Genomic DNA, 14846 nt, shown 5'->3' on the forward strand with positions numbered 1-14846 from the left:
AATGCAAAATAAATAAGTAAACCTGAAAATATCGATCAGGATAGAAAGTCTCCTGGAAAGTCTGGACACTGACTTCTGGAAGGCAGCAGCAACACAGTTAGCAATTCAAAAAGAAATCTCATGATACGTTATATCAGTGGTGGGCAACCTGCGGCCCGCACGCAGCCTACAGCTCCCATTGGCTGAACCGTGGCCACCTGTAGCTGCGGGCGGCTGTACCTGTGGATGGTTGATGTAAACAAACTGTCTTGCGGCTTGCCAGTAGATTACCCTGATGGGCTGCATGTGGCCTGCGGGCTGCAGGTTGCCCACCACTGCATTATACTGTGTCATTTGGGTTTATCTGGAATATATGCTTCATGAGGGAGGGATGGCATCTTTCCCTATATTTTGTAGAGTACCAGCAATCTAGTGTTGCTACTGCAAAGTCTTTGCATGACAACCCACCAGTGATGAACATTCAACAACAGCAATTATATAATAGGTGGAATATGCCTTTGTGTGTTTTAAATAATAGATGAAATCCTGGCCCCACTGAAGTCAATGTCAAAACGTCCATGGGCCCTGATTCCACGCAACGTCTCTATAGTAACAGGGAGAAAATGTAGGGAAATACAATCCCAGTTAAACACTTGCAAGGGATATTCTAGCTCAGATGCAGATGGATTGGCCATTGTGCAGGAGACCCAATTTTAAGAGTACCTGAGTGAAAGAGTACTAAAGAAAAACAATAAAATGAGTAAACAAATAAAACACTTATGCCATTACATTTTAATTAGCTCTGGCAACTTTCAAATGCTGGCCAAATGGAAAAATGACTGGGGATTCAAATTCAAGTTCATTGCTTCTGACCTTGACAGCACCTACTACTAAATAAAGGATTTCAAAAAACAAACTAGGCTAAAATATTAAATCTTGGCTCCCAATTAGAAGGACAACTCATAGCAAAGAGATTCGGTAAACACAAATCTCTCTGAAATCCTTGGCTGAAAATGTAGAACATTAACAATACCTTGGATTATGACAATGAAAAAAACCAGTCCCTCATTTAAAATGTTTGTCATCGCTGTAATCCCATCTTTAATTATAACTGATGTTAGGGACTTTCGTGTGCTGGATTGGTAAAACACTGCCAAGAGTTCAGCTTCTAGGAAAGAACAGTTTCCGAATCATACTGAAGATTGATCTTAAAATGTCTGCAACAGATAATAATGTATAAACCTGTCAGAGGTACAATGAATTGAAGACATTACAATAGTAATAACTTAGCTACTGACAGTCAGCAAGCATCCTGTGAGCAAGTTTTCTGAAGGTTTTCTTATTACATTTACTAACCTGCACTTCAGTGTAGATTAAAATTGATTATTTTTATTAGTTAGAGTTGTGACCCATGCCATTAAATTTGGTGGTAACTCAACTTTCTAAAGAAGAATCTAAATTTTACTTTTGTTGATCTTACAATGAGACTATGTTAATTTTCCATTTTCAGACATCCAATGACTAGGTAGTGAGCTAGGCTAACAGTCATTACCGAATGTGATAGGACAGTGTTGTGTGGTCTTTACATGTATATGTATTTATAGTTAGACAACTATTAATACATACTGATGTGCAGCATCCCCAGCTAGGATCAGGGCAGCATTACACTTGGTGCTGTATAAAAATATATGAAGAGACAGACTCTGACATGAATATCTTACAGTCTAAGGCCTAGATAATGGAAGCCCTTTGTAGGGGAACTACAGAGCTCACCAACCATGGTTAGGGGACTGTTAAGGAGGATTATGCCATTGGAAAACTGGAAGCCTCCTCTTCTAAGCTGTATGAAGTTCCCTTATCTAGCCATGAAGAGCCATGAGACATTGGACAATGACACTGGTGGAATATTGCTGTTCTATGCAATTTTGGGGAAAATACCCCATTTGATGGAAAATAAACAAATATTCTGTGGTTTCCTGATTGATATATATATTAAAATAGCAGCTGTGTGAAGTTGTTCAGAGGCCTGGCACCTTAGAAATAGACCTGGCAGAGATGGATAGTTGAGGAAGTCAACGGTGCACTTCAATCACATGATTCTGTGGAGTCACAATTAATCATATAGCCCTGCAATTTACCACATGGATACCACTACCTCATACATACGTGTATGGATATTATGGACCAAATGCTGTCCTGACTTGCACCCTTATGACCCAACTGAGTTCAGTGGAGTTCCCCAGATACAATGGAGGGGCAGGATCTGGCCCTGTGTGTATATAAATCTAGTATACACAGTGGTTAGATTCTGAGGTCTATTATACCAATGTATATCTGGAGTAATTCTGTTGTAGTCTAATGACTGCAGGCTGATCCATTTATTCATTTCAGATGGCTGTCCCTGAGAGAAAATATGTTTGTTTCAATTTTTATTAGAACTCTAAGATACCACACTACAATAGGCACTAAGTAAAATACATAATTAAGTCATACAACTAATAAATAATAATACTGCAGAGTTTCCAAGGTACTGCTTCAAGACAGACTGGAATGGGGAAGAAGATCCAACCCCATATAGATGGGAAAAAGGATAGAAGAACTAATAAATAATAATGCCTTACAATGGAGTGGGTGCCATTAAAAAACCCAACATTTACAACCCAGGGACCCATATGTAGAACAGGAGAAAACACAGTAAGTCATACATTTTGGAGCAGCATGCATATGCTGAGTTTGTAAGGGAATCATTATCTTATATGCATATAGTCTGTTTTCTCCTGCAGATGTCAGAGTGTTTTATATAGGTGATTAAGAATCACCATCTCCATTTCAGTAGTGAGGAAACTGAGGCAAAAAGAGGTTAAGGACAAAATCTGAAGAATTCTGGACGCCCAATTAAAGACACCTTGGGTTTGACTTTCAGAAGTACTGAGCACACAAAGCTTCTATCAACTTCGGCTGGAGTGGTGGCTCCTCAGCAATTATGGAAATCAGGCCCATGGTGTCAAGGAGAAACTGAGGCCACATTTGAACTAAGTAAATTGTCCAGGGTCACCTAGCAAGTCAATACTGGAGTTGTAAACAGAATCCAGGTCACCTGACTACCAGTCCTCTGCCCAATCCACCGGTCTACTAAACCAACTAGAAATACAGCGTCTTTTAACATACAAAAGAAACAACATGATTTTCCCCCATAAAGGACCAGCTTTTGCCAAGTGATGAGTACTCTCAATACACAAACTTCAATTTGAACCTCCCGAAAGGTTCTGAGCACCTCTTAGCATTAGCTTCTCTGAAAGTAAAGTATCATAAAAAAGTACCAGGTAAAATCCTGGCCCCATTGAAAAGAATGGTAAAACTCCCATTGAGTTCAGTGGGGATTTCACCCATGGTTTTACAGTAAGTTGTTGAGTGCCTCCTGTGAGTGTATCCTCCACACCCACTGACTCAAATGCAAGCAGTGAGTGCTCAGCACCTCGCAGGAGTGCTCAGCGCCTTGCAAGATTGGGTCCCTAAAGTGCTAGTGAGCTAAAAATTCTATATAAAGGAGATGCTGTAGCTTTTTCAGGGTGATAATTACAATGGAAGAAACATTTAAGGACTTATCTCGAGACATAATAAAGCATTCCTCAGCGACTTGGGATTTGCATTTTTATTCATAATGAAATTTTACAAGCTAAAATGCAATAATACTGTCTTGGACTATGCCACTGTATTTACAGGGAAATCCTTCTGTTCGCCAGCAATATGGTAATTTACTGTTGGTATTTGTTGTCACCATACAGGACTGTAAACAGCTTGTCACCCTTGCTGTCCCAGAGGCACAGCGGTAGCATGTTTTCTTGCTGGAGATTTGGGCTTGTGAAGACTTTTGGGACAACCCCCACAAAAGCTGGGGGATAACAGGGGCATTCTAGAGGTGACACTCTTGAGCTTCACAGGGAGAACGCACACTGCACTACAGATTGCAGCACTTTTCAGCACACATATCCAACCATTCCAGAATTTGAAAATGATTGCCTCTAGAATAAAGAGGCCTGACGCTTCCAGTTCCTTGATGGCAACTGGAGTGTTAGCATATCTCCTGGCTTACCAATAGCAAGAAATACAAGAGTAACACGGAGGACGGAGGCTTCCAAGTTTGCTACACAGACAAATATATTTATAAAATCTTTCTCTCACAAAGCATGTGTTCCTTCATGGTTATATTTAATAATCTTCAGAGATGTTACTAGTACCGTCTGTAACGTACCTTGCAGTTTTGATCAGTTAGTCATCCTGAATCCACAACTCATGATGGTGAGTTATGACTAAAGAATAACTGCTGTGTTCGAGAAAACTATTTTCACCAGAAACTTTAGATAATGCTTACACGAGTGACACACCAAAAAGCAATGGAGCAACTGGCTAATGCAATCATTCTCTGAATTCATATATAATTAGAAAACAGAGGTGATGGAAAATTGGTTACCACTTGATTTTCTAAGAATCAGAAAATATATATCAATATATATCTCTCTCTCTCTAACTATAATGTATCCCAAAGGAGGAGAAGATGGCTAAAAGAACACAATAAAACTATTGTCATTGTAAGGAAGAGTTTGAATCTGACATGTAGTTCATGGATAAAAATGACTGGGGGCTGAAATCCAGGTTTTATTGAGTGGCAGTAATAGAAAAGTGAAATCACAATTACTAAGTCAGCACAATTTACCAACAGTGTTCAAAAGAGATACAGATATTAACAATGGGACTACAGCAGGACACATCGAAAGGTGTTAGACCTGATCCCAATAGGAAGATGTCTTCCTAATAGACAATGAATGGCATGCCCTCAATTCCCACAGAAGTCAATGGGAATTGAGACCACCCAGAAGTTGGCATGAGGCTCTTAGCATCCCTCAGGGCTGGGCCTTTGGTCTTCACATTGTAGTAATACAGAAACATTGGGGGATTTCAGAATGCTGCCAGAACAAGCCTTCCAAAACATTTTGCAATAACATTTCCCCTGGGAAATTTGCCATTACACAAAATTAATTTTCTCCTAGAAGTCTCACTCTAAAAAAGATTAAGGGAAAGAGAGAGACTTTATCACTGTCTGAAGGGCATTTAGAGCACTTTATTATTTTCATCAAGGTGAGTACACGCAACTCCTCTTAAGATTTAGTGAGTGTGATACATGGGCACTTGTGGTACAGCATATTCCACAGATCTTACTTAACTCACTCACCATTTTTCAACATGCTGAGCACTCCTCACGATAATATCGCTACTGTGCTACTTCACAGCCTCTGTTAAAAGACCCCTATTTGATTTTTAGGTAGAATTTGGATGCTCAACTTTCTTAAATGTGGCTGTACCCATACTGAGATGAATGTGTTGGATGCAGCGCACCCAAACAATCTTCAGATGCTATGGGACTCAAGAAAACAGTTAAAAAAGCAGGCAGAAACCCAGCTGCTCCCCTTTATTCTCCTGTTTACAATATCAGACCAACATTACAGCCATACATTGACATCACTTCACATGCCAAACTCCCACTGATGTCAAAGAGTTCTCCGCATGAACAGAAAGCAGTTTATGGCCCTTAGTGTGCAAATAATTCTGCTATGATCCCTTTTCTTTGAAATGCTGGCTGCAGTTCCATAGGATTTGTTAGACTTTTCAAGGACTTGGCATGCTTTTAGGGGCATTGTACTCACCAGCACCCCTACCCTCCCTGACACCGAGTATCCAGAGGCAGTACATAATTGAAATGGAAATTCTGAATTTCTCTCTCTGTTCTTTGGAGTAGAAATTACATCTTGGATCACACATTATATCATCTCATTCCTTAGAAGCATGTTTGGATCACTTTATGTCATGCACCTCTGTGGTCTGTTGGCAAGGCACAGCTACATTAAGAGAGGGACCGAGAGCTGACATTATCAATTTAAAAAAAAAATTCTACATTTAGTTTGAGGAACAAATACACACTGCTACAGAGACAGACTAATTTCATATATTCCACAGGATCTCGCAACGTGTTTTGAAAAGTAGCTAACCCAGTTTGTGTTCACACTGTACAGCTATTAAACCATGCTTGAACCAAACTACAGGGGCCTGTTTGTGCCCTGCTAGGGAGCAGTCTTGAACACAGTTCTAATGCTGTTACAGCTTAGTGACCCAATGCTCCACAAACAACTTCCGATCTTCTTAATGGAACTTTCATGCAGAGTGCAGAGGAGCGGAGCCAGCTGGGAATAGAGTTTCACAACACTGGAGCAAATTCTGCCTCCAGTGGGTGCAGCAGGTGATCAGTATATCTCAAGATTTTACTGTTGTATATATTTTTCAAAATTGGTTTAGTTTTAGAGCTAGTGTGGATGGACATAGTTTTTCCTAAAATCATACAACTGTTTTCAGTTAAGAGCAATGATTTTCCTTTTGAAATAATGGCTCAAGTCACATTAACCCTCAAGTTGAGAAGTCCCTGAAACTCAAACTGGTCTGACCTACAATATTTAGGACTGAAAACAAATTCTGGTTCAATAGGCATTACACATTTTAGCAAGTAAGGCTGCTCATCAGTAGATTATTTGGCCTGCTTTTCTTTCATTTACACTTGTCTTTCACAGGAGCATCAACAGCACTGAGGGCAAAGGCCATTTGGTTCAGGATTCTGGCAGTACAAGTAACAAAAGATAGGTTCCTACAAATCGAGAAGGCAGTTGGTCACAGGCCTTGGGAAATTATATTTCAGTGGCCAGAGATTTTACTCAACTTACCTTTTCTTGTGTCTGGCACAGAAGACAGTTGCATTCAAAGCAATACTGGCGTTTCAGATGTTTTTGACGCTCACTGCTGGGCATCAGTGATTCAATATAGCTGATAGTGAGCTATGTGAAACAAACAGAAAAAACAGAGCTCTTATACTTAAACATCAATTCAGTATATAAGTAGAGCTGGTTGAAAAAAAACATTACCAAAATACGACCCAGTCACAAAATCTGATTTCATATAAATGGATACATCCCACTGAGAAAATCTAAATACTTTTTTCATGTTAACACTGCCATTTCAAAGCATTTTTCGAACTTTTAATTTTGAGAAAACTTTTAATTCTTCAACTTTTTGTCCTGATTTTGAGATGAAAGCAAATGTTGAAGTATCCAAATTTCCTATGGGATGGAAATTCCATTTTCTGACTAACTCTGACTGTAATCCTGGACTCCAGCACCATCCAAGTGTCTAAAAATATTTTGACTTAAGGATACCACTTTTATTTGAGAATATACATTCTATTCTATATATGTCAACCAGGTTAGTTTTATTTCAATCCTATCTCACTATTTTAAGTATGTCTATAATACCGATCATTGGAATATTTAAGTGCTGTTTTGTTGTGACTGAAAAAACATAAGACCCTCCTATCTAGACTTGCTAAAAATATTCCCAAGTACTTGCAAGAAGATACACAACAACCCTGATTGAAACTACATAATAATACCTGCATTTCTAGCCCTTTAAAAACCCTAATGCCATTCAGGTAAATTCCAATGAATAACAGCGAATTCCTTGTTAAAAAAACAACAACAGAAAACAAACAAAAAAATTCCACACCAGCCAGAAGAAATTTTGAAGGGCCATAATCATGGCATTTATATAATGCTTTATATCAGGGGTGGCCAACCTGAGCCTGAGAAGGAGCCAGAATTTACCAATGTACATTGCCAAAGAGCCACAGTAATATGTCAGGATACCCAATGACCACTGAAGTACTCCAAAAGGGGCAGAACTAGACACCAGGTCACATTACTAGATCTTGACCCTAGATACTTCAGCTAACAGGGAGACGTTTTTGCATGGCTCCCAGTTAAATCATGAGACTGCATTCAAACAGAAATGACAGGGAAACCTTACCGATTTTCACTAATGACTGGGAGACCCAATTGTCAGTTACTGAGTTTTGCAAGTTACTGGGTAGTATGAGTAAACAAACAATTAACAAGCAAGCATAATGCCTCTACTTTGTTCATTTGTTATTATGAATATAATTTCATATTTATTACATATATTAACATAGAATAACTATGTTAAAGAACGTTGTTAAGGTTGCAAAGTCAAGCACCCTAAATTTCCACAGGTTGGGGGGGCAGGAGAGGGGCGGGGGATAGTATGTAGTCGTGTAATTAAAGAGTGTATCATAAGGCATACACATAAAGGGATCAATTAAGGATGCCCAAGCTACTTTTACTCTAGCATTTTCAAACTTCTGAGTGCCTGACTGCAATCTTAACAGGGTGGAAATATGATGCACCAGGTGTAGACCTGGCACCAGGTATTAGTCCCTTAGAGCAAAGGGGAAACCAGGAAGCAGATTATGACTCTCAGCTCAGATCAGATCAAGTATACTTCACGAGCATGTTTCTCCACACTGATCTACCCATAATCCTCAGTCCTAACTGGGAAAAGGTGCGAATGTGTATCAGCCTCCATTAAATAAAGACCCAGAAGCTCAAATCTGAATCACCTTCCCCTAAATCTTGGTGGGAGTTGGATTTGAATCACTGGATCTGATCCCCTTCCTATGATTTTAGGTTTAGGTTATATCCAAAACCAGAAGAGACCTAATCTGGCTAAAACATGGTCCAAGATAGCAGAAATCTTGTGGGGAACATCCATTCATGTGCGATTCCTCCATTTAGGGCCAAAATATTGAGAGAAAAGGTCATAAGCTTTCAACACTGCTGAATCTAAGCATTAGAGGTGGTTGAGTCTCAAACCTGAATCACAAACCACAGCCTAGATCTAACAGAGAGTGAACCAACCCCCACTTTGCCCATTTCCAGTCTCCAGACCTGTTCAATCCTTGTTTCCTTTCTGTTTGTGCTCCTGACAAGAGTACCAAGTATGATGCAGGAAACTTCATAAGAGGAACTAAACTGAAAGCTATTTCTTCTAGGCTACTAAATGGCTATCAGATGATAACAGTCACTAACAACTTGCTCTGAATTTGAACTTATGACCAAGAAATGAAAGGCAACACATGATTAATAATCCCTACTATGTGGAACTTTACAACCCCTTGATTTTTTGTGCAGTTAAAGGGTCTGATCCAGCCCCCATTGAAATCAATGGGCATGTTTCCATTCATTTCAGTGGGAGCTGCATTGAGCCCTAAGTGAGCAGAATATTTTGTTGTTGCCAGATTGAACGGAAAAATGTAAATGGAATGTTCAAAAACATGACCACCCTCCCAGTGACTAAGTGTGTACTAATCATTTAATCAGTTATACATAGAAGCCCTTTATTAAAGTCTGTCTCTTACACTTGTTTTAATTTTGGATCTGTTCATTAGATGCAAGGCTCGTTTAACTTGTACATAATTATGAAATATTTACACTCATCAAACATTCCTTTAATAGTATTTTGTGTGTAGGATGTACAGTATTAATTACACCATTAATTCAGTTGACCAAAGCTTTACTGCATCCAACTGCACCCAATGATCCCTTTGAGGATCTGGGCCCCAGGTCTCATAATTTAATTTCATTTAAAAACTGCACTGTAACAAATAACCGTTAATGGGTGTTAATACTATAAAGACATGTTTTAAACAACAGATATTCTGGTTGAAAATCTGTACATACCGTGGACCAGTTATAAGAATTTCTAAAGTGTACTTAGCATAGACAAGCAACCAACCACCCAAATTGGTTGTGTACCAGAATTGGTCTTTAACAGTAGGTCAGACAAAATTACAATGGAAACCCTGCAGCTACTTTAAAGTGGTTACTTAAGACAGGGGCGCATTGGATGCCATCTTCAGAGCAGGTTTCTCTGCGTGTTTGAAAAATGTTCCTGAATATATATGAATTTGATAGTCCAGCTTACCCCTGAAGGAGCCACTTTAATCTCCAAGGAAATGATTTCTATGTTCTAATCTCTTTTCCCCACACCCCATATTTAGCCAGAATTTTCTTTCTTTCAAAAATGAAATTAAAAAGAAAAAAAACTTTACATAATGCTTAGGGCCTGTCCTAAGGTAACAAAAACCAGGAAAATCAATGCTAAGACTGACATTATTGGAGCAGGAGGAGGAGGAAGGTCTTATAATTGGGTATGAGTGACTGGAAGCAAATTTGAGAGACTCCTGTATCCTAAGTTATCATTAGAGACACACAGACTGCAATTTCCACAGCTGACTTCCATCGTTTCCTTCTTCCTCTTATTAGACTCAATTTTGCTCTGAAATCTGGCACAAATTAGGGTCAAGAGAGCAGTAGGAGATCCTCTCTCTCCTGCTTCAGCAGAGGGAGATCTGAAGTTGCTCCCAGCCCTCGTTTGTTTTCTCTTCACCTCTGCTTCTTCCACTCTACTGCTCTGCTCTGCATATGCCAGATCCTGCTCTTAGAGGTGCTCATCTCCAGCATTTCAAACATCAGGATTTCAGTCAGTTTCACTGTGCTGCTAGTTACACCCCAGGTGAAGCTGTGTGCCGTAACAGCTCAGCCCAATACAGGGAAAGGAGATGAGGAAAACAATAGGGGAGAAAGGCCATAAGGGGAAGGTAAAAGAGTTCTGCTAGGACCAAGATTCACAAGGGAATGAAATACAAGCTCCAAGTTCCAAAACTGGAGGAGGTTCTTCCACATGGCTCCATTTCCTCCAAAGGGACTTTTTCTCTAAACGTCTTCAATACATTGGATGGGTACATAAGAGAGTACAACTTGGGACACAGGCCAGACACTGGTTTTTAATGTCATATCCAAAAGGACCTCACATACTGTATGCAACCCAATTGATCATCCTCATCAGAAAGGTTGTCAGCGATCCCTCGAGGAGGAAGAGAATCTCTTTCACGGGTTTTATTTTTCATGGGTCCTTTTGTGACTGAGGATTCTGATCCTTTAGCCACAGGTCTGTTGGCAGACATTGCAGGTGGTGTTGGAAGACAGGGTTGGGCCATGATTGCTGCATGACAGTTGTCTTTCCTTTCTTTTCTGGCATTTTTCTGCGACCAGGGCAAGGCGATTTTCCACAAAAGTGGACGTTCCCTCTCTGACAAGTCTTCGCCAGTCATCTCTATCCTGGGCTGCTGTTTCCCAGTGTGCGGTGTTGATGCCCCATCTCTTGATCTTTATCTTGAGGGTGTCTATAAAGTGTTTCTTTTGGCCTCCTTGTTTCCTTTCTCCTTTGGTGAGTTGGGCATACAGTAGTTTTTTTGGTAAGTGTACATCAGGCATGCGCACACAGTGCCTGCGACACCTCAGCTGATGCTGGATAATCAGGGCCTCAACATTGAAGATGTTGGCCTCTGTGAGGACACTGACATTGAACTGACCCTGCTGGGATTCAAACCTATGTTTCCAAGGAGCCTAGGAATTCCATATCTGCCACTTAAAACTCTAAGGACTTGACTACACAAATATTTAGTTTGCAGCAAGCTGGGGTGTGAATCTATGGCACAACTGTTCATGTATACCCTGCTGATACACATTAACTGTTTATCAATGCACTTTGATCTAGTCCTCTTTGAAAGGGGACCAGAAAAAAGTGCATTAATGAACTGTTAATTAATGTCAGCAGGGTGCACATGGACAGTTGGTGCACGGCAAGCTAACATAGGGTAGATTCACACTCTAGCTTGCCACCAAGTAAATATCTGTGTTGACAAGCCCGAAGTGTGAGGATTCTGGAATAAATGTTGTTGTAGAAATTGCTTTAAATTGCAAAATTCTATATTTGGTACTGATTTTTAATCTGTGTGTAAATATTTATCGTTCTATTCGTATTCTCCATATGAAGTGAGCTGTACCTCACGAAAGCTTATGCTCAAATAAATTTGTTAGTCTCTAAGGTGCCACAAGTACTCCTTTTCTTTTTGCTCTATATTTCTGTTACTAGGGCCAGGTCTACACTACAGCATTGCTCCTGCTGATGTAAGTCCCCCACTAAAGCGTCCTAATAACTCAACCACCATGAGAGGCGTAGTGCTTAGGGAGATGTACTTAGGGCAGGGGTGGGCAAACCTTTTGGCCTGAGGGCCATATCAGGGTGCGAAACTGTATGGAGGGCCGGGAAGTCTGTGCCTCCCCAAACAGCCTGGCCCCTGCCCACTATCCGCCCCCGACTGCCCCCCTCAGAACTCCCCACCCATCCAACCCCCCCTCTCCTTGTCCCCTGACCACCCCCTCCTGGAACCCCCACCCCTAACCAACTCCACCCCCTATCTAACTCCCCCCGCTCCCTGTCCCCTGACTGCCCCCCAGAACCTCCACCCCATCCAACCATCCCCTGCTCCCTGTTACCTGATTGCCCCCCGGGACTCCCTGCCCCTTATCCAACCCCCCCGGCCCCGGCCCCCTTACCATGCTGCTCAGAGCAGCATGTCTGGCCGCTGCGCTGCCCAGCCAGAGCCAGACACGCTGCCGCGCTTCCCTGCATGAGCGTGCAGCCCTGCCGCCCAGAGCATTGCCCCCATGGCGGCACAGCTGTGGGGGATGGGGGACAGCGGGAGAGGGGCCAGGGGCTAGCCTCCTGGGCCAGGAGCTCAGGGGCCAGGCAGGACGATCCCACGGGCCATAGTTTGCCCACCTCTGACTTAGGGCAATGCAGTGTCTGTGTCTGCACCCGTCAGCACCACACTGAGCTCCGAGCCCAGTTGCCTGGTGCTGAGCTGGGCTGTCCCACCAGTTGGAAGTTCCACGCTGAACTGAGAGCCCAGGCTCTCAGCCCCCCACACTGCTCCCCTTAAGTTGGTGCAAGTGCTCCTGGTGAGGATGCCAACACCAGCAGAAGGAGGGTAGTGTGGACATGGAATACCGCACTAATTACTGCAGCGGCAGTATGTCAGCTTAACACAGATTGTCTTAATTGTGTAGTGCAGACAAGGCCTAGGTGTACCAGTTATGTCAGTATAGAAATAGGAGCTGCCCCTCTGAGCACTTGATGGAGTGTGCACTGGCAGGAACCTGGGAGAGCAGAGGATGTTTGTGCACTGATTCCATGGAACTTCACAAGTGTAAAACTGACATAACTGAGATCAGAGCCCACTATGGAACGTTTGGTTTCCTAAACAAAACATAACAACCAAATAATTCTCCATGTTGCTAACTCTTGCAATTTTATTATTAGCCTTGTGAAATTTCATTTTTCCCTAATGCCCCAGCGCTTAGAAACAGGTGATTATATGAGAATCTCAGCTTCTAATCTAAAAAACAGTAAGATTTTAGCATATGTGGTTGTGGAGAAAAGCTTGTAAATGTGAATCCTTAATGGCACAAACCCCAGAAGGCAAAGAAAAAGATCCCCATATTTATTATTATTTTTAAGTCTGATGATTTTAAACTAATCTCTTGAGTTGCTGGTGGCCTGATTTGTGATTTTTGAATTCTTGGGGTAATCTATATTAAATTCTTCATAAACAAGACCCATTTATTACCAGGATATTTTGTATGTGATGTTAAGAGTGATTACATTTTCATCAAATTCAGAGTCACCGCAGACTCAGCAGTTTCTCTCTACGGGGATTTGTGCAAACATTTTTTTCTGTTTTAACCTGCCCAGTTTCACAGCTCCTGAGATTCACCTTGGTTTTGAGGTTTGAAAGAACCCCAAAGTTCAACGCAAAATGAAATCAAAACTAGTGTCACATGATTTCACATCAAAAACATGCAAACCAACAAATTCCCAGTGGATGAGAGAATAAAACCATCAGACAGCTCCAGTTTGCTCAAAACTGGCAGGGAAAAAGAAAGCTGCACCATTTTTAGATGGACCATATATGTTTATCACTGACCTGATCAATATCATCCAATTTAAATGATAAGCGCTTTAGAACCTAATCTAGGCCTGATTCTGATTTCAGTTATACCTGCTCCACTAGAGCTACACTGGGCCTTCCACTTTATATTATACTGAGATGAGCACAACAGCAGTGTCTAAAACCAGTGACCAGTGACTTAACCTCTCTGGATACGTTTACACAGCTGCAAAGCGTGAGTCTTGCAGCCTGTCCTGACTGACTTACACTAGCAGGGCTCGGGCTAGCATACTGAAAATAGCTGTGTACACATTGTTTTGACATTTGGGCTTGAGCTGGCACTTGGGCTCTGAAGCCCACCCCTATCGATAGGCTGCAGAGTTCTATCTTCAGACTGAGCTGGAAGGTCCACATTCCTATTTTTAGCATCCTAGCATGAGTCCCACTAGCACAAGTCTGTCAACCCGGGCTGCAAGACTCACTCCCAGCAGGTGTGTTGACATACCCTATGTCTCCATTTCCTCACTGGTAAAATGGGGATCATAAATCACTGATGTCTGTAAATTTCTTTGAGATCCTCAGTTGGAAGATGCTATAGAAGTGCAACATTATTTTTATTTCTCACTGGTCTAATGAAAATATAAAATTCTAGTGCTTCGTATTGCCCTGGCAAGGGTCCGGAATTCCCATCGAGTTTGTTCCTGTATGGATAACTACACAAGAGTGCTCTTTTTATAGCCTGGCTTTGAGTCACTACTGTGATTCTTTTTCCCCAATAAGTGTAATTGATTACTCAGACTTTTATTTGCCATTACCTAAGGTGCCACATTCTGCCTGTAAATGGCTTTCTAATCCTTAAAATTCTTTGAACTTTCTTGTTGCTACATGACTTGAAACAACACCTTATATCTTAACCTTAAATCCATTTTGGAAGCACTATTTTTATACTGATACAGGGCCAGATTCTGCCCTGACTTGCACGTTGTACTGCCCCATTGGATCAGATTCTGATCTCACTTATACCAGAGGGAAGGTTGAAAGAGGCAGAGATATAATAGGAAAACCAATTGACATGAGGATATAAAAATAATGCAGAGCCCCCTACCTTTCCTTACACCCT

General features: G+C 41.3%; 1 protein-coding gene across 4 annotated transcripts in view; it reads right to left on the reverse strand.

The window, feature by feature from the left end:
- Window positions 1-14846, reverse strand: part of SMYD3 (SET and MYND domain containing 3) — a 634857-nt gene that overhangs the window by 91887 nt on the left and 528124 nt on the right. For all 4 annotated transcript variants that reach the window (XM_074947067.1, XM_074947070.1, XM_074947068.1 and 1 more), the window contains one exon: window positions 6747-6857. In XM_074947067.1, coding sequence (XP_074803168.1) covers window positions 6747-6857 — 111 coding nt within the window. The remainder of the gene's footprint in view (window positions 1-6746; window positions 6858-14846) is intronic.

The sequence above is a fragment of the Natator depressus genome, chromosome 3 (genome assembly GCF_965152275.1).
Source record: "Natator depressus isolate rNatDep1 chromosome 3, rNatDep2.hap1, whole genome shotgun sequence".
NCBI classification, from domain to species: Eukaryota; Metazoa; Chordata; order Testudines; family Cheloniidae; genus Natator; species Natator depressus.